We start from the raw sequence: 20,456 nt of genomic DNA, 5'->3' as shown, positions 1-20,456 counted from the left end.
ATCTGAAATACAAATTAATGTCACAAAAGTAGAGTATAATGAAGTAGACAAAGAAAAAAAAATAAAACCCCAACCCCTATAAACCCCGGTAATCGTCATTGTCGTCGTCGTGGCTCCCCTGCTAAGGCGTGAAGAAGGTGCTGATGTGGGTGCCCCACCAGCAGCGTTGCCTTTGGAATCAGCAGCGCCGCTGCCTCCAGCGCGTATCTACTAGTTGTACTCCTTCATTTGCTGTCGCAATTGATTGAGCTACTTCAGCTTCTCCGTCAAGTCCGAGCTGATTGCAACGGCTCCTCCCACGCATGCAAGAAGATCGTTGTACCTCTGCTCAGACTACTCCGCTTACTGGTGAAGCTTCTGTGTCAGCTTCTGCTCCTCCTCCCTCAAGTCAACAACCTCCTAGGGATCGACAAGGCTGGTGGCAGAGGCAGAGGAAGCCGCCAACGCAGAGGAGTGGAGACCACTAATGAAGAACGACTCCAACTCGAAGCGACGATTCTTGTGGGGGCTCAAAGGTGGTGTTGCGCCGAATTCGATCCCTATCTACCATTGAGGTCTCGAAGCCGGCTTTGTCATTCCCATCAGGCAGCTGAGATTGCTGGGTCTCGGCCTCCAATCGCTGCGTCTAATCCTTCTGTGTGTCAAAGCACCAAAGCTTACAAATGAGTAACAAGAAGATGAAAAATATCCAATAATAAAGCTGATGTTTGAAGCATATTTCTCTCTCTGAAAACTTCCAATCAAAATCTCCACCGTTTAGAATGAAGAACAAGATGAGATAAAGCTACAGTTCAAATTTCAGGCCGATCCAACAATGAGAGAATGAGAATCTGCTGTTTGAAATCTGTTACTTTGCACAAAAATGGAAATTCTGTTTTTTCCTCTTCTCTATCACTTTGTGGTAGGGATGACAAAACTCTCCGAAGCACGGGAACTGCCCCAAATGGGGATCCGAAGACGGAGAATTTTCTCCGTTGGAATGGGGCCAAAATCTCTCCGAGGCTGACATGGAGACCCGAGCGGGGATCCCCGCCCCATTTTCGATAATCTCCGAATTATTAAATTTACTTAAATACCCTTAATAATTTATTCTAATATAAATGTTTTAGTCATTTCACATACCATATATATATATATATATATATTGAAAAATCTAACCCTAATTTTAAAAGTGTCTTCCCTTCTCTCGATAACACTAATATTGTGTCGTCCCACTTCCTAGTAACCCCAGAAGGCCAAAACTCGCAAATCCAAATCTCCTATAGCATCACAATCATACCCATTGCCATTCCTACTCAGTGCTCATAGTGTCGTCACCTCCTTGCCGCCTCATTGTCTCTGATCGCGGCGTCCTTTCCCTCTTCAACATTACGTGACTGTGTCCTTGTATGTTGTTATAATATTTTTTTATTTTTTATTACAACTTTCATATAAATGATCAATATAGGAAGATAGGGAATGGGACCCCACGGAGAATAAAAATTCGCGAAAAATAGAGATTGGGGACAATATTCCCCCATGATGAGGATTGGAGCGGGGATGAGAAGCAAATCTAGGGGTGCAGACGGGGAGCGGAAAGGTATCTCCCACCCTCACTCTGTCCCGTTGCTATTCCTATTTTGTGGCTGCTCTCTTTCACTCTCAAATGCCCCAAAAATTCTAATTAGGGTAATAATGCAAATATACAAGAAGACACTCAAAAAATTAAATTTGAGCCTCACAAAAAAGAAAAAAATCTAACAAATTAAAAGCTAATGATCTTACTACTTTTGTTTTCTCTCATCAGTTATGACCGGAAAAAGATAATGTTACATTATTTAATGACGAAACAAATTAAATTAGTTTTTTAATTCCTAATAAATGCTGTTTTTGTTTTTTGTTGAATGCATTATATTTAAAAACAAAAATGGTATATGCACATTTAATATTAGTTACCAAATTAGCCTTTATTTTTATTATTTTATTTATTTTAAATATGTATTTTATATTTTAATATATATTTTATATGAATGATTGATTTAATGGTTAATTTTTTATGTACACCTAATATAACTAATTTATTAATGGGTAAACGTATTAGAAAATTCAAAATGATAGTTATGAATGACTAAAGGTTGTAATTGTAAATTTTTCTGTTGATCAATTATTTTTTTTCATACAATTTCTAGTTGAACAGTATATTAAATTTTATAGAATTTTATAAGGTCTTGACTGGTTCTTTATAAATTACATAGAGTCTAAATTTCAATCTTTTTCAATCTTTTATTCACCACAAATCAAAGAGAGTGACATAGGAGGTACGCTTATTTCTTTTTCTTGTCGTATTTCATTCCATGATTGTATCCCTAACCTTGGAGACTCGAGCTCTACAATTTTATCTATATCTTTTAACAAATTTATTTTTTCATTTCGTAAAGAAATTGATTATACATAAATACGGTTAAATCATATTGTTCGAAACTTTTGTTCAAGTCAAATGTTTCATCCATTCTTAAATATATGTTTATGTTTATTTTGAATTTTACACGAATTATAAAAAAGACAATTATTTTGCCACCATTTCAAAATTAGAGGGTATGTTATTTTCTCATCATATGTATTGTTGCATAATAGATCTATTTTGCACATTTTTTTAATGGTTTTCATTTTTTTCAAAAGCTCAACGTAATAATAAGAGACATATGAATAGTTATATATGCAACATATCTTTAGTCACCAAAAAAATGTCTAACACATCTTTTGTGCAAAAGTATCTTTTTGAATTTGTGTGACATTTTTTTTTAAATTTCTTACCTCTTTTTAGATTTGTGTGAATTTTTTCTGAATTTTTTGTATAGATTTTTTTTTATTTCTTTTATACTGAATTTTTATTTAGGTTTGATAAAAAATAAACTCTAGAGCTTTCAATCATAGAAGTTTTGATATTATGTCATGAAATCAATTTTTTTTAAGTTTAAATTATTAGAAAAAAATATATAAATAATTATATCTCTAACATTTAAAATCAAGTTAAGTTGGTCAAGCGGTTAGCTCACTAGTCCACTTAAACAAGTGTTAGGAAATTAGTCCTTGGCAAACCAAAAAAAATATCTCCAACATTTAATACATGAAATAATTTTTTTTAACTTATTATTTAGGTTGTTCAAAAAAAGTGTATATAAGAAAAAATAATTTACCTTTGATTTCTGAATGATACTAAGTACTTGCCTTAAAAAGTTTGTTAAAATGTGTTAAAAAATAGGTCAAAATGATCTTAATAACAATAATTACTCTTTTTAATTATTTTAGTTGTATTCTCTTTCATCCATTAATTTTGGGGTATGATTGAAGAAGAAATTATAGTATTAATAATATTCAATTCCATTAATTTGGGCAGAAAAAAAATACTAAAAAATGAACAGTTATTTGAGAAGAAAAAAGGAGTGCATAATATAAGGTCTTGAGTCAAATATGATCATAGAAAAAATCTTCAGTTTCTCTATCTTGTTAATTCGTGTTTTTAAAATTTGGGTATCTATACGATATGAAAATTGACTGATCTAAGACCGGTAAGATTCAAAAATTTATGTGACATTAAGAATGAAACGTTTTGTTATTACAAGAAGAATATTTCATTTATGAGGTTGTTCTTAGCATACGCAGTTATATATATAGTTCAATCAATTTAAAATGCTTTATTTCCATAAAATTTCTTTTACAATCTCATGCATTTGACATACATTAATTAAGGTTTTAATGATTCGTGCAGAAAAACTTTTGAACAATGAAAAAAAAGTGTGTGGAATCCAATAACAGCGATGCTAGAAACATCAATGATGTTCTATACTACGAGTTGTTGGTGAATATTTTCATGGCCCTTAATGTTGTTGAGCTTGCAACAGTATCAAGAGCGTGTAAAATTTGGCGTGAAGCTCGTAGTGACCCTAAACTTTGGCATAAGCTTGACCTTAGTGTACTCTGCTATAAGCCTTTTAACATACCCAAGATTCTAGGATCTTGGAACCTTGAAGATTCAAGTGAAAGAATGACTAAAATCTTGAGAGGAATCTTAACTCAAAGCGAAATAGGACACATTCGCTGTTTTGTGTTTAATTTCTATGCTTACATAAAGGACAAACACTTGCTCCTTGTTGCCGAAAGGTAACACTACTTTTAATTGTTTATGCTCAAATTGCATAATTATGCTATATTACATTTATAAAGTGTATGTATGTCTAAAAAATTATGATAGGTGACTGATTTGAGCACTTCGTTTATGTGATTTGATAGGCATAATATATACTATTGAAATAGAATTTTTTTGAGATCTTTTTTTTTTTAATATCAATAGGAGATGAGACTAATTTTTTCTTTGGACGGTAATAATATAAGATTTAGTTTTTCAACTATTATTCTCTCTAGTGTCTTTAGATATTATTTCTAATAAGATAGAAATATAGAAGGGTGCCAAAGTATATAGATTAAGATAACTTCATCAAGTTGAGTTGTAGAACATAAAATTCTAACATCAGCATATGAAGCTGCGGTAGAATTTTTTATTCTCCAAGTTAGCATATCTAGAATAATAAGGTGTATCTACAAAAGATTTTGATACTCAATTCAGTAATAATCTAAAACTAAGCTGTATCTTAAACATGTATTAAATTATTTATTTATAGTGTTTGAACGAGAAATTTAAAAAGATTCAAATAAATTCATACAAGAATCTGCTATGTGAATATAATCATTATTTACTAATTTTGTTATTTTAAAGGATCTAAATTATTTATTATTATTATTGAGGTAAAGTTTCTTACCTATTATATTTTTGGGCAGGACTCCAAATCTGAAAAGGTTAGTTCTACCTGCCTTGTGCAACTTATCAAAAGAAACAATTGAACATGCATTTAGTTTATGGGGAGGGCTTGAATCCATCACAATTACCCGCATGACCAATCATGATGAGATTTTTTCAGCAATTGGCAAATACTGCAAAGGAATCACCGAATTGAAAATCACTAGCTGCTTCGAAATGGATCATGCTAGAGCCTTAATCAAACACACCCCAAATCTCAAGTTCTTGAGCATTCAATCCATAATAGTGAACTTTAAAGCATTGTGCTGTGTGCTTGAGAACTTGAAGTATTTGGAGACTGTTAACCTCTGCCACAGTCTCATCATGGACAAGCCTGACCCATCAACCCAGCTTGTTTTGTACACTTTTCGCCAATTGCAACATCAATGGCCGATCCATCATTTGAGAAAGGTTCTCTTTTGTCTAAGTAAAAGGTGTGTCATATGCAAGAATAAGATCGGTGAAAACTATCTGATGAAGAAGCCATATGAAGTCTTTGAGGATCTTTGGCGTCAAGATGATATAACATCTCTAGCACATTATTGAGATGGGTTTGAATAAATTATATCTTGATGAATGAAGAAGCTTGAAATAAATATGGTTGGTTATGATGAAATAAATTTCATAAACATTTTCTTCATTTTCTTTTGTCTTTCTTTTTAGTTATTGTTAGTTGGTCCTTGATCATCATTATATATCCTATACATTTGGTAAACCTTTTTTTATTAAGATGGTCAAACTTGTTTTCACGTGCAGATGTACAATCTCATAACCGACATATATGTTATATTGCCCGTCGATAAAAATAAAAAAAGAGAGGTTTACTTGAATTAAACTAGACTACCGGTTTTTTTTTTCTTTTTTCTTAAGGATAAACCAATTTTTTCTTTAAACTGCTACATAACAGATATGTTAGTCGTTGAATATACATATATTCACGTGAACACAATTTGAATTACTCTCATGTAAGTAGTTATTATGAATTACTGTTATTCTTGTTTTGGCATAAAGATATATGAGTATTGTTCATATTATACTCTGACCCAAAAACAGCCAAATTCAAAATGAAAAAGTCTAATTAAGAGAGGTGATCTAATCAATACTCATCCGATTTTAAAGAGGTCGAGCACAAAGCACAACGATATGAGTTTGGTCCAATTTATCTAAATAAGCAATCAACATGGACCTCTATGATGGTTTGGAACAATCATGCAGATCCAGAAGAATCATGGACCTCTAAATAAGCGATGAGTTTGGAACAATCATGTAAATCGGGAAGAAACCCTCTTTGGAGGGAAAGATTTATTTATCGAAGAGATCATGCGGGTTAGGATTCTCAGAAACTTTAAAAGTCTTAACATGGACCTCTATGATGGAACGGCTGACCCGAGACATCACTTAAGCAACTTAAAAAGCCGGATGCACTTGGTTGACGCGTCAAATGCAACTCGTTGCAAAGTGTTCCCGACGACATTAACCAAAACGTCGATAAAGTGGTTTGATAGTCTACCACCAAGGTCCGTGACCTGCTTTGACGATCTTGCAAGAAAGTTTTTCACTCGATTCTCAATCCAGAAAGACAAAGTCAAACATGCTCCAAGCCTCCTAGCGGTCAAACAAGAGATTGGAGAAACTCTCCGAACTTATATGGAAAGATTCAACAAAGCCTGCTTGGAGATTCAAACTTTGCCTCTAGAGGTAATGATAATGGGGCTAGTTAATGGCATCAACGATTCTCCCAATCCAGAGCAAAATGACATTCGACTTCTCTGTACGAGGTACAAGAGTGAGCAGAAAAACACATCAACATGAAAGAGAATGCCTAACTAAGAGAGCTGACTCCAAGACAAAATCTTTCTCACCATACTCAGGATAAAGAGAAAGAAGCAAAAAAAAAAGGATGAGTATAGCTCAGAGAAGCTTCAAAGGTATCATAATTATACCCCTTGCGAGTTTCTCTTGTTGACATCTACAGAAAGATCTGCCATATCAAAAAGCTTCCACCACCTTGGCCCATCAAAAACAAGAATGGTGGAAGTCGGACAGAATACTGCAAATATCACAAGATATATGGACATTTCACCAAGAATTGCTATGACTTGAAAAAACAGTTGCAACGAAGAAGATCAAAGACTTTGACCAAGAATAAAGCAAAACGTTTCAGAAGAAGCAAAAAGAAGGAAAAAAAAGGGGTCAGATATTTATAAAACCCAAGGGGCAAAATAACAAATTCACCCCCTCATTTATGGCGTGCACGGTTATTAAAAGTAACCCTAGAGAAACATCCAAATGATTACGAAAAGACGTAATGCTTCAGGTTCATAAAAATCACGTTGAGTACCCAACCTAATCCCTCAAAAGGTGGTATGCTCGATGTGATGCGCCGACACCACAAGAGATCAGTCTGGCCTACAAATGCTTGAGTCCCACCTAATAAAGCTCGGCCTCAAATAGGGACATTATTCATACCCTAACCCAAAAATACAGTCAGACCCAAAATGAATAAAGCCCAATTAAAAGAGGCGATCTAATCAACATCGTCTCACCCGACCTCACAAAGGTCGGGCACAACAACATGATTTCGGTCCAACTTATAAACAAGTAGCCAACTTCGACTATCTCTCATCCGCTTCTAAAAAGGAGACCTTAACAACCTCCTTAATAAGAGGGAAACGACTATCCATCATCAAAGGCGGAACTACTTTAAAAAATAGTTATTGATTCTACATCTACACCTATAAATACTCTGACACCCTCAGGTATATTTCGAATCCAATCTACTAAAAACCTGTTAAAACTCTTGCTGACTTAAGCTTTCGAGTTTTTTGCAACTACTACGTACCCCCACTTCTGCACAAACAACTCGAACGGATTCATCCTCGTTGGAGAAGATATCGGACAGATAATTCAAAAGCGTTTAGACTTTATGTTCAAGCTCAAAACAACTCAATTTCAAATAACTCTCACAACAAATATTTATGTTGGATAATTTATATTCTTATATACAAAATTAGATGTGTTATTTGTTAGAAATAAAATAGTGTTAATTATTTAGGACAAAAATCATGACTACTTGCTTTAACTTGAGTAAAAAAAAATCATACTGTTAAAGACCTAAAGTCCACTTTAAAGGAAAAAGATGGATATCTATTAAGTATTAATCTCCTTATATATTAAAGATAATTGTTAATTTGTTATAATGTCTAAAAATATTTGTCTAACTTATTAAAAAAAGTTAAAAATTAATATTTAATTTTAAAAATAAAAAAATAAATAATTATTAAATATTTAAAATTTATTATAAAAATAAATTAAGCAAAATTAAACACTAAGTTATAGCTATGAAATTCACATAAATGTCCCTAGGTGCAAGCTAAGTACGAAAAGTTGCATGCATTATATATAGTCATGAAGTGGTATAAAACGTCTCATATATGTGTCTCTTTCTATATTGATTTGCTCGTTGGTACTAGGATGAAAACACACTAGGTCATGTGAGGTTTTATTGTTAAAAGATCAGGATTGTAATTTGTTAAAGGTCTGTTTAAATGTGTGAGTACGATCTATTTAAAAAAATTAGTCTGGCCTAGAGTCTGTTAACAAATAAAAAGTTTAAATTGGACTAAAATTTTAAATAAGCCTAAGATCTAATAAGATACAGATAATTTTTTTCATATAATTATAAAAAAAGATTCGATAGATTAGCAGAAATAATAAGATTTTTAAATAATGGTTTAGAATACAAACCTCACGTATAATATTTTAGAAAATAATTTATATGCATAGTAATTTTGAATAGGTCCAGACTAATTTGACTAGTCTTGTAAATCTTTCAGTAAGTTTAAATTTAATCTCTTAAAATGAAAAGACTTTACTATAAATTTAAGCCTAAATATTTGTTTTTATTAGATCAAGCCAGATTCATTGACGGCTAGATTTAAAACTCTTGGCAGACCGTCTCACCGGATTTCATCCTTAGTTGATAGTTGATACACTCATTAGTTTAGTTGAATTAACTTTTAGAAAATTATTCAATTTTTTTTTTTTTGTTGGAAGATAAATCTAGAGTAGCTCTTTTTGTCTAAACATAAATCTCGTTTTTCTTTCTTTCGTTTTTTTTTAAATAACACAAACTTAGAGTTAAAGTTATGCTTGTAATTGCATCAATGTTTTCTAATGATTTTTTTTTTTGGCCACTAAGTTTTCCATGATTTAAACATGTATTTCTGGTCAACAGTTAGGCCTTAATTTAATTTGATAACTAAAAATGAATCAGATTCTTATGAAGCTTTTCCCCCTTGGATATGAAGATTTTTGTTATTTGATTCTTAGGATGATTTTTTTTTTTTTTTTGGTTTTTTTTTATGATGATTTTCTTGTGCTGTGAATATGAAGAATCTTATTTTTTTTCTGTCAAGAAACTCTTTGTGTTTATTGGGTAAAACTATTTTCGTAAGACTTATGATTTTGGTGAACATTGAAGCTCTTCTAGGATTGTTTTGATTTGAAATTCGGTTCTGTTGACCCAATATAATAGAAAACTTGAAATGAAGTTGGGTTTACTTGGCCCATGTGATCGAATGTTAAAAGAAACCCGAAAGAATAGTTTGACCCAACAAAAATATAAAAATAACAAGATGTTGAGAGTGGGATTTGAACCCACGCCCTTTCGGACCAGAACCTTAATCTGGCGCCTTAGACCAACTCGGCCATCTCAACTTTTGATGTTCTTGTGTTTGTAATATTAATCCAATTTAGCATTGTATATTCAAAATTTCAAATCCAACAAGAAAAAATGAAATAAAAATGACAAATAAAACGGCGTCGTCCACCATTTTTAACACCAGCTGAAAAATTCGTACTCTCTAGAATGAAAATCAGAATCGAAACCCTCCGACGAGACGCCATCATCGATAAACTAGCTTTTCAATGGCACTATAACGAACGAATTAAATTGTAGGGTGTCTTTTGTTTTTCATCAAAATCAAATTTTTACCTTCAAACTCTGCAAAAAATAAACAATTCTTTCTTATTCCGGTGAAGCAAAATGGATGATGGTACGGCTACTAATGCAGATTCATCTTCATTGTTGAAGAACCCAACAGTATCAAAACACACCCTTCAGTTACTCCTCACTGCTTCCGACACTTCTTCGTTGGAAAACTCCCTTGAATCTCTCACAGAGACTGCAAAATCCCATGGTGGTCGTTCAGAGCTTGCTTCCAAAAAGGTCCTCGCTGCTGTTCTAGAAGTACTTGAACACCATAATCATAATCATGATATTATTGCTTTGTGTTTCAAGCTCCTTCGAAACCTGTGTGCTGGGGACATTGAAAATCAGAACTCGTTTATTGAGCACAATGGGGTGGCTGTTGTTTCAGATATTTTGAGGTCAGAGGTTGGTTCTTCTTCTTCTTCTTCTTATTCTTTGGGCTTGGTTCGTTGGGGAATTCAGGTTCTGGCGAATGTTTGTCTTGCTGGGAGAGAACACCAGCGTGCTGTTTGGGAAGAGTTGTATCCAGAAGGGTTTGTGTTGCTTGCTAAAGTTAGTAGCAAAGAGACTTGTGACCCTTTGTGTATGGTGATTTATACTTGTTGTGATGGGAATCCGGAATGGTCTCAAATTCTGTCAAGTTATGATGGGTGGCCTGTAATGGCAGCAATTGTGAAAACTGCTTCTTCTGGTTAGTAGCTTTATGCTCTTGCTTCTGTACTTTTCTTTTTCAAGAAAAAAAAAATTGTAGTTTCTTTGTTTAAATATAGCAACTTTATGGGGAAGTAATCACAATAATAAGTAGTATAAGATAGCAGTATTTGGTTATTTGGGTGGATGAGAGCACTGTCTATTGTTGTTTTATACTTTCTTGTGTAAGATGCTATAATTTGGGTGATGAAAATACTTGTTCTGTTCCCCTTTTTTATTCTTTCATTATTTGTGGTTTATTTGTTCATTTATTTTTTGTATCCTTTGCTTTTTCTGTTGTTGCTGTTGTTCTTTTTCTTCTTCTTCTAGGTTATTTTGATTTTCTTAATCATTGGTTTATGTTGATCTAGCTGGTTTTGCTGAGGATTGGCTAAAGTTGCTTCTTTCAAGAATCTGCCTCAAAGAATCTCAATTGCCTGTGTTATTTCCAAAATTACAGTATGTGGATGATCCTTTGGGTGAAGAAGATACTGAGTCCAAGGATGGTCAGTTTTCCTCTGAACAAGCTTTCCTTTTGCGAATCCTATCGGAAATCTTAAGTGAGCGGCTAGAAGATGTTACTATCTCAACAGATACTGCATTGTTTGTTTATGGAATATTCAAGAAGTCTATTCGGATTCTCGAACATGCAGGGAGGGGCAAGTCTGGTCTTCCTAGTGGCTCTCCCGAAGTTGATGTTCTCGGCTACTCGCTCACAATATTGAGGGACATTTGTGCTCAAGATAATGCGAGAGGTAACAGGGATTATGCAGAGAGTGTTGTTGATGTGCTATTCTCTTATGGCTTCATAGAGTTGCTCTTGTCTTTGCTTAGAGATCTTGAGCCACCAACAACAATCCGGAAAGTAATGAAGCAATTTGAGAATCAAGATGGTATTGGTGCTAGTAGTAGTTCTTTAAAACCATGTCCTTACAGAGGGTTCAGGCGAGACATTGTTGCAGTTATTGGAAATTGCGCATATAGAAGGAAGCACGCACAAAATGAAATCCGGCAGCAGAATGGGATTCTGCTGCTATTGCAGCAGTGTGTTATTGACGAAGACAATCCTTTCTTGAAAGAATGGGGCATATGGTGTGTAAGGAATATGTTGGAGGGCAATGAAGAGAACCGAAGGGTAGTTGAGCAGTTGGAGTATCAGGGAACAGCCGAAGTCCCGGAACTTGCAGCCCTTGGTCTTCGAGTGGAAGTTGATCCGAGTACTATGCGTGCAAAACTTGTAAATGTAACATGAAGTATCTTGAGAAAATGGAGACACAGTTTTTAGGATAATAGCAAAGGCATTGCTCCTTGTTTCATTTAATGAATTGGAACTGTTTTGGTTATATTGATTAGTATAGGAAATAAAGATGCTAGAGATTTTTCTAATGTGATGAGTTCTGGTTTCTAATTTAATATCATTCTCTGTTGAAGAATTACTGAACTAGTAAAAAGAAAAAAGATGCATGAGAGTTTGGGAAATTTCCCACTTAATACATGTGAGTATGTGACTATTGATATTTATGTATGACAAGTTAGTGAAATTACATCAAACAATAGAACAAAACCTTAATAAGTTATAGAAACAACAATTGATAGAGTTTATTGTTTATTATACAGTGAGTTTCTTTTCTTTTCTTCAACCTATCATTCTCTTCAAAATTGTTTACTGTTTTAATTTACAATGATCATTAATTCATTATCCTAATGTTAGTAGCTCTATTCAAATGGTTAGATTCTCCTTCATGGCAAGGAATGACCCAACTATTTTCCCTCCAACATCAGGGAACTCTTCATGGCCAGGAAGGGGTCTAACTTTGCCCTTTCTATCAACATCAACAGGGTATTTCATTAGATGTCCTCTCATCTCTGTTACTTCATTTGCTGCATACTGTCTCCAGTTCATTTCACCCATCGCTTTAACCCTTCGCACGCACTCGAGGCTCTCTGGCTGCAAGAAACAATCTTCAATTGTTCCTGTGTGTTCTGCCCAAAGCGACATCCTATATCCATGGACCTACATAGCATAGTTTCATAAAATTATTGCTAAATAGAAGAACATGCTAATGGCTTACAAAATAAGAGTGTAGAAAAACAATCAAAACTATTATCAACACAAGTAATCTCCTTTTCCTCCTAAAATTCAAATTGAGAATTTTGTCCCCGCATGTTCCCAACAGGAACATAATGCATATTAAAGAGCTGCCTAGCCTGCTACAGTGCTCAATAAAATATGACCATAGTTGGTATGCATGGCAAATTCTAGAGATTGGAAAAATTATAGGTGATTAAAAATTCTTAAATGTTCCTATCACATTAGCTACATAATCCACATAAACCGTTATTAGTATCCATTGATGGGAAAAGAGAAGCTTACTTGTCCAAGGGGGTAAGTAGATTTTCTTGCCCAGGTATAATGTGGTTGATAGGCTCCCATTGCAATCTCACTGTCTCTTGTTCCTTCCATAGAGCGTTGATTGATGTTTGCAGATCCCAATATCACATATTCATCATCAACTATCATGCCTTTCGAATGAACATAAATCATGAAACGCCGGCTATTTCGACTATTTGCCTGGAAATAGAGCATCAACATACAAAAACTTAATAGCGCATTCATTAACAAAAGAAGGCATGCAACAGAAAAAATTGTGAAGAATTCAAATGTTTGTAGTGACTTTTAGAAAAATAGCTTGCAGAAAATTAAGTTCTAAGAGGAAAACAAACATATTACGAAACTGGATAAGAATATTGTAAGACACAACTGGTTACTTTCTGAGTATCAATAACCAATTGAAATGGAAGATACCAAACAGCTGCCATCTGAAAGTGGGATTTGGCTCATCTAAAGTGCAGTAGCACTTCTGGGAGTAAAGTGTAACAATCAAACCATTGATGAAATAACCAAGGTTTTTAGATTTAATAATATTCAGACACATGCTTAACTCTAGATAATTTGAAACTGTTGGTGAGGTGCCTATTGGTACTAGAAATCTAGAATTTATAATAAAAATGTGAAACTAAATGGCAGAAAAAAAGTATGTAACTCGGAAAAGAAGGACAAGGAAGGTGGTGTTCATGACATACTTGGACACTATTTGCCTGGGGAGGAGCTCCAGAGACCGTGACATTATCATACATACTTGTGGCCTCCCGATTGCCTAGACAGAAAAAGTTCAAATAGTCTTGTGGAGAGAATGCTGCTTCAACCCCAGCATCAACCAAAGCCTTGTAAACAGTGTCATACATCATTTGCATTGTATTATTCTGCATAGAAAATGAATCCAGATCAACCAGTGCAATAAACCAAGTACCCGTGTTTTAACTTCTCAGCATTGTGGTCTATATCAGACAACGGTGATAAAATAGAAAAATGATCAAATATGACAATGGTAGCACAGTAAAGCTGATATGCGATTCCAGGTCAGAGTGAACAATGCCAAATGCAAACTTATCCGATTGAAAGGTTCAATCAAATCCGATTCTGTTAAATAAAATGCTTTTATACTGTTAATTGAATCATACCTGCCAATACAGAATCCTTTGTGTAGCAGCCCCGGTCGGAACACCTTCTGGCCACATTGGAATAACAATATACACTGCAAATCTTTCATGTGCTTTTATCTTTTCAGCAATCTTCAGAGCAATTTCCAATGGTATCAAATTATTAGCACCTGCCAAAGCATAAAGCCTAAAGATTAACATAAAAGAGACCATTATAAAATCTATTTGCCACATTGTTAACATTGCTTTATTCTTCCACTGGACTAGTGAATTAGTTTAGCATCTACATTCCTATAATATACTTTTCAATGAGATTTTTGTTCCAACTACAAAATAATCTGCTGTATCAGTTAGCTTTTGATGCATATAACACACCAACATGGCATGGCATACCACACACATCTATAAGACTGTTTCCCTAGGTATGTTTTGTAGGACACTTACATACATTAGTTCTGCACATGTTACTTCATGCTCAATAAAACATCCATGGTTCTAGTATGAAATTGCTTATTTATTTTTTACTTTTTACAAAACGGTTATGCAGAAAGATGTGCTACATACCAAGATCTTTATGTTGACTCCAATTGTATGAAGACCCAATGAAATATTGATTCTCTATATAAATGTAATGCTGTGCAGCTCGAATGGCCTTCACATATGCTGTATGTATGCTCATGTCGATCAGCACATTCTTCCCACATACTAGGTTCTGCAACATATATACACACCAATGTTTGACCTTCTGATCACACATGAACAATTGAAACAAGCACTAGAAATGAAAAATTGAAACATAAAGCTTCCATTTACCTTGCTAGAAGCTTCTTTTGGATCCTTTGGAAATCCTTTAACAGAATTTGAATCAATTGAACGAAATATCTACATCCCAAAGTAAACAGAATGATAATTCCCTTACTAAGAAAATTGAAGAAAAATTGCTTCTAGAAAACTAAAACATCTATTTGGTATTTAATAACCAGTTACCTGAACATGCCAAGACTCAGGATCATCATGACCAATACAAGGAAGATCAGTCATGCGAATGATATCTGGAATTCTTTCCAGCTTAAGCAAAGCATCATCATATTTCTTTAACTTTTTGATCCCATGAGGTTTTGAAGCTCTTAACCAGCGCTCCTCAAAATTTTTCAAAACATCATAAGCTGCTGGACCATCAATTTTGGAATGCAAGTCATGCCATGGCTCCCGGGGACAACCACCTACATTACCCTGCAACATAATTATATCATATGAATAAATTGACCTGCTTATTTGAAACAATAATATTTATAAATTGCTGCAAAATGTTCCTATCTACACATATTCATAATTTAAATTGCTTCATAACTTTGTATTCTGCACGAAAGTTGTAAATGTGCAATTGGGGGAGGTAAATAGAAATAACATCATTCTTGTATTAGGTTAAACATATCCCAAGAAGATCGCAAAAACATTTCTCAACTACCCTTTGACTTCCTCTAAAGCTGGAACTATACATTTTTTAAAATACTTTAATTTAAATATTTTCAGAAGATTGATTTAAAGCTCTAGTTAGTCGTGATAATGAAACAAAATGGAGTTGGAAATAAGAGATTACCGTGAAAGTAGGGTTGTGATAGTCATCTTTATGCAGTGTATGCAGGGTCCTAAGTATAGGATGATCGGGAGTATCATAACGTCCATCACACAAATCAAGTCCACCAACAAATGCTATTATTTTTCTCATGTTATTTCCAGCATCAGCATCCACAATAACAGTTTTCTGATGATGTGTATATATTGTTCCAACTTCCTAATAAGAGGAATAAGACGAGATTCAATATAGAAATCTGAAACCAAAATCATTAAATTATGTGATAACATGAAAAGTGATCCAATGCAAACAAGTAGATATCACTGCTGGCAAACCAGAACTTGCCCCAAATTCGAAGTTGCAATTAAAGCTTCACATTCCTATATGAAAAAACTTGTGGATACACTCAATAGAAATATAAAAACAATTGACAACCTTTGCAGCTAAAAGATACTCATGCAAATCTTGAGTTAAAGCTTTAAGCTAGCTCGTAGGAAGTAGGTTTAATGTCTAGACTACACAAAATTTCACGTTAAGCTAACCAATGATATAAACATATATGTTTAATCATATGTTCATGAACACTCATTTATGTTAATGTAATATAGCTTGATGTCTGATTTTATAACTACCAACAAAAAAATAGTCATAAATAAAATATTATATTCTTATGAGCTACAGCATTAACCAATTCATGCAAGGCTTTAGAGAATAACAATGTTAATAAGAAACAGCACTTCAGCAAAATCTGTAGAGAGAATCAACCATAAATAAAATAAAATAAAATATTTCAATTGGACAGTAGTTGTCAAGCCTGACCTTTTGCTTGTACCAGCTATGTCGTTTTCCAGCACTGCGAGGACAAAGCAGCACATGCACTGAAGAATTCTTGAAAAATCGTCTGGTTTCCTCATCATGAGTTGCCATGACACCATCCTGAATGTAAAGTTGAAGACTTTTACATAATCAAAACTAGCAAGGGAAAAATATAAGTATCAAATCCCTAAAAACATTTTTGTTTAAAGAAGCAATAACAGGATTACCAATAGTCTTAATCTTACTTGTCGCAGAATAAACATTTATTAGCGTAAGACAAAAGAATGGCTTTGCTATGTCAATTATTTTAGTTATGTTACCATCTAGACTAGAACATCACAAGGATAACCTAGTTTAAGAGGTTAACATCACGCTGGTGTGAGTTTTGTGCAGATAAATTTTGAGTAGAGACCAGAGATTCTAGTTTAGGAGTACCACTAGCCAATATATACAGTGTCCCAAAGTCCAAGAGAAAAACAAATTTCAAAAATATTAAGATGATTATATGTAAGTTAAGCACCAGCAATGGAAGAACAGAAACATTGTCAAGAAGTATGAAAGTAGTAAGTAGGAAAAAATATTTGTGGATTCAATTCCAAAAAACGAGTATATTTTAATATGCAGAACAACTTTCAGCATCTCAAATTTTTGTTTTTTGTTGCAAAAACTGACATGTAAACCTTTTCATGTAAAAAATGTAAACCTTTCTATACAAAAAGGAAGTCACAATCAACTAAGTTCAAAAGATATAAGAGTGTATTTTTCATAAGAACAATGAATCAAGGATGTGATCATGTAGACAATTTCAAACCAAATCCCACCAGCCCATCCAAGCAAATAAATGCAGTAAACATAATTGAAATGTAGTAATACTTACTGTTTTATAACCCAAAATGCTTCTCGATGTAGGGTCGTCCCATACAAGGAGAAGCACTCTTACTCCTTCCTGTGACTTTGACCTCAAAAGATCACCCAAGGCATAATCCGATGCTTTGACAGCACCATCCCTTATTAATGTAACTTTGTGCCACACTGACCATCCTGTAATATAAATCAAACGCCGAGCTTGACGTATGGCATCATAGATGTCATACCAACACTTTCCATTCACATAAGTCTTCCCATTGTCAAGAAACACGTTAGGGAGGCAGCCATCTGGAACATGAGCATCTTGATATAGAGTAACCGTTCCACCTTTCCTCAAAGGAAAATAAGTCGCAGGAACTCCAATGTACTCAGGCCCTGCTCCAACTCCTTGATGATAAATGCTTAGTTGTGCCATTGGGATATACTGAATGGATAATCTCAGAACAGCACCTGGCTTACAAGGCTTCCCACTACTATTTAGGATGGGATAGGTGCCTTCGACCAGCTCCCCCGAGTATATCTGTTCCACTGGAATTGCCACGATGCCAATGAGCTGTGAACCGACAACATCACTGTCTTTAACAACAAAGTGCACTTCAGCAGCATGATGTGCAACAGGAACATAGAAATGTTGCATCCAAACAGGATTTTCACTATTGCTAATCACAAAAGTCCTCCCAATTACAGCGTTTGCTACAGAAATTGTTACATAAGGATCACTGGTAATCACCTTATTCATAGTTCCTTCAATTTTATTGCCCATAGTGCCAGGTAATTTACCGAACATATCACCTAATGTTTTGTGGAACATGTCCATATTAGGAAGATTTTTGGCCTCAAGCACCCATATATCCAAATTTCCATGTAGAAGCAGAACTCTCAATGACCCTTTATTCTGCACTGGAACAATCTGCACAGACTCATTAAATGAGCCAAAACTAGATGATGAAAGTTTAGACGAATCCACCCGAGAAGAGTAGGAATTTCCCCATCCTGAGAAGGAGTTATTAGCATGTCCATAAAAGTCATCTTTCTTCTGCTCTATTTTTGAAGTTGAAATGGAATGCATTAGGGGCCTCACTGGCTGTTGAGGTGATGACACAATATCACTAGGCGTGCTATCGGACAACCGAACATTGCTCATAAGATCATCCAAAGGCGGGTAAGTAATAGCACTCGGAGAAGGCTTGGAATCATCACTGGGTTGTGGGGTTCCACTTCCACCACCTGTGGAGCTAGTGTTCTCCACATAGTAGGGACCTGCAAAGCTATTGGTTCGCGAGTGGGCATCGGATTGCTGAGGAGACAAATAGGCCTCATTTTGTGGATAGTAATACTGAGATGATCCATATGGCAAGCTACTGGTGTGAGAATGGGAAGCTCGAGACGGACTCTGACTCCCTGGAGGAACATGGTAGGGATAAGCAGGGTAAGGATTGGTAGGAGCACTAGGGGCAGTAGCCAGATAAGATGTCTTCGGTGGTGGCTGGTTGAAGTCTAAGGGAGCACATGAGGAGGGTGATTGAGGATGAGGGGGGCAGGGATAGTCGATATGGCCCGAACCAGAGTATGATAAGGATGATCTAGGAGGTGGGGGATAGGAATAATTGAAGGAATGTGAAGGATTATAAGGGTATGGATAGGGAACATGTTCATATGGATTAGGAACTGGAATTCCAGTTGGTGGAGGTGGGTATGGTTGGTAAGGGTTGGGAGGGTAAAAGTATGGGTTTGGATATTGGTTTGGAGATCCATTATTATCCATGCTAATTGGATTTCAATTGATACAATTACAAACTAATTGTACATGTAATACACGGAAGTTCCGAATAAGAATACAAATAGAGCAATATGCGAAGTGCTTGAATGATTATAATTTGGATTGATCAGACACTGGTGATACGTATATCAATGGTGAATGTTCAAGGAAACAAAGAAAGTTAACTCAAAGATGAGATTTTCTATTTTTATTAGGAGAAAGAGAGAATTAATAAAAATAAAAAAACTCACCTTCTCTTTTTTCTATGGAGATTCGGAGATTGAAAAAAAAATGCAGAAATAAGCAGAATAAGAACAAGACGAAGATCCAGCTGATGAAACAAAGTTTTTGAACTCCGGCAACGCTCTCTCTCTCTCTCTCTCTCTACTAACCAGGTCAGCATTGACTACGTGTACAAAGTGCCCGAAGGATACCGGCATGGCAGGTTGGGGAAGTGCTGATGTTTCTTCTTTTTCGGTTGGTGTGAAGTTACCGGTGGAACAAGTTGTCCATGAGATCTTCCACGTGGGAGGATTTTATTGGATCTACAGGCGTTGACCCATGCCTGACAAACTTAGGATACAAACACCAAATTGATCCCAAAAAGTTGATATATGAATTCTTAATAAATTTTTATTCATCCTTAAAAATTAATTTTCCGAGACATTGGTATTTCTTTTGTTTCTCAGGAAAATAATTTGTTTTAAAAATATGTTTTTTGGAACTAATTTATTATAATTGATCAATCACCTTATAGTTCGGTTTTTAATGTGCATTATGAGTCATAATTCGACTTTATTTGTCTTGATTTTAAATTTGCAAAGGACAATCTTAATAGTCATTATTCTGACTTAATGATCAAACATCAATTTTATTCATCAACTCTATACTTATACAAAGACATCTATTTTTATATCTCAAAGGAAAAACTCACACATGATAAATTTTATTTCATATTTAACATTCTATCATTAATACTTATTAACTTGAATCTCGGAGTATCTTTTACACATATCCACTCTCTTTGTTCTTTGACATCCGAATTATTCTCACTCCATTAAAAAAAAAGTATATTACAATAGCGTAAGAGACAAGATATATTTCGGAAGTTCGTCCACACAATTTATTTAATTAAAATTTTAATTCAAAACGAGAAAGATCAATTTATTTAACAAAATTAATTCTTGAAAAATTTTTAAAAATAAAAGCTTGTTAACAATCACAATGTCCTATATGAAATTTTTTAAAAATCAATTTGAATATTTATTCATTCTTTTTATCTTATAACTATTTAGGGGTGTATATGGATCAGATAAAATCGAATTTGTCTTAGTCTGAACTCAATTTTAAATAGTAATTAAATTTATTTTTAAAATTCTTATCCAATTCTAAACCCAATAAAAATTTTACTGATTTTGGA

At 34.3% G+C, this 20,456-nt stretch overlaps 3 protein-coding genes and 1 non-coding gene across 4 annotated transcripts; 2 read left to right on the top strand and 2 right to left on the bottom strand.

The window, feature by feature from the left end:
• LOC107637035 (F-box/LRR-repeat protein At3g48880-like) lies at nt 3,764–5,380 on the top strand. Its single transcript, XM_016340487.1, has 2 exons — nt 3,764–4,140; nt 4,816–5,380. Exons 1-2 carry the CDS (start codon nt 3,764–3,766, stop codon nt 5,378–5,380), a joined length of 942 nt encoding a protein of 313 aa, XP_016195973.1.
• Nucleotides 9,473–9,553, bottom strand: TRNAL-AAG. The gene has a single exon. It is a non-coding gene; the product is annotated as a tRNA-Leu (tRNA).
• On the top strand, nt 9,664–12,008 carry LOC107639809 (ataxin-10). The gene is made up of 2 exons (XM_016343410.2): nt 9,664–10,518; nt 10,889–12,008. Exons 1-2 carry the CDS (start codon nt 9,882–9,884, stop codon nt 11,767–11,769), a joined length of 1,518 nt encoding a protein of 505 aa, XP_016198896.1. The 5' UTR covers nt 9,664–9,881; the 3' UTR covers nt 11,770–12,008.
• On the bottom strand, nt 11,988–19,428 carry LOC107639808 (phospholipase D beta 2). The gene is made up of 10 exons (XM_016343408.2): nt 17,288–19,428; nt 16,414–16,530; nt 15,619–15,813; nt 15,006–15,251; nt 14,832–14,900; nt 14,583–14,730; nt 14,040–14,188; nt 13,602–13,781; nt 12,892–13,089; nt 11,988–12,531 (listed from the first exon to the last, which is right to left on the bottom strand). The coding sequence occupies exons 1-10, from the start codon at nt 19,040–19,042 to the stop codon at nt 12,238–12,240; spliced, it is 3,351 nt and encodes a 1,116-aa protein (XP_016198894.1). The 5' UTR covers nt 19,043–19,428; the 3' UTR covers nt 11,988–12,237.

Source organism: Arachis ipaensis, chromosome B04 (assembly GCF_000816755.2).
Source record: "Arachis ipaensis cultivar K30076 chromosome B04, Araip1.1, whole genome shotgun sequence".
Lineage (NCBI taxonomy): Eukaryota > Viridiplantae > Streptophyta > Magnoliopsida > Fabales > Fabaceae > Arachis > Arachis ipaensis.
This window is presented reverse-complemented; position numbering and strand designations above follow the sequence as displayed.

Coding starts and splice junctions, on each gene's coding strand:
- LOC107639808 (XM_016343408.2), bottom strand. CDS start 19,042: ATGGATAATAATGGATCTCCAAACCAATATCCAAACCCATACTTTTAC. Junction 14,731..14,831: donor CAAAAGAAGCTTCTAGCAAG/GTAAATGGAAGC, acceptor TATATGTTGCAG/AACCTAGTATGTGGGAAGAA. Junction 12,532..12,891: donor CTACTTACCCCCTTGGACAA/GTAAGCTTCTCT, acceptor TATGCTATGTAG/GTCCATGGATATAGGATGTC.
- LOC107639809 (XM_016343410.2), top strand. CDS start 9,882: ATGGATGATGGTACGGCTACTAATGCAGATTCATCTTCATTGTTGAAG. Junction 10,519..10,888: donor TGTGAAAACTGCTTCTTCTG/GTTAGTAGCTTT, acceptor ATGTTGATCTAG/CTGGTTTTGCTGAGGATTGG.
- LOC107637035 (XM_016340487.1), top strand. CDS start 3,764: ATGAAAAAAAAGTGTGTGGAATCCAATAACAGCGATGCTAGAAACATC. Junction 4,141..4,815: donor TTGCTCCTTGTTGCCGAAAG/GTAACACTACTT, acceptor ATTTTTGGGCAG/GACTCCAAATCTGAAAAGGT.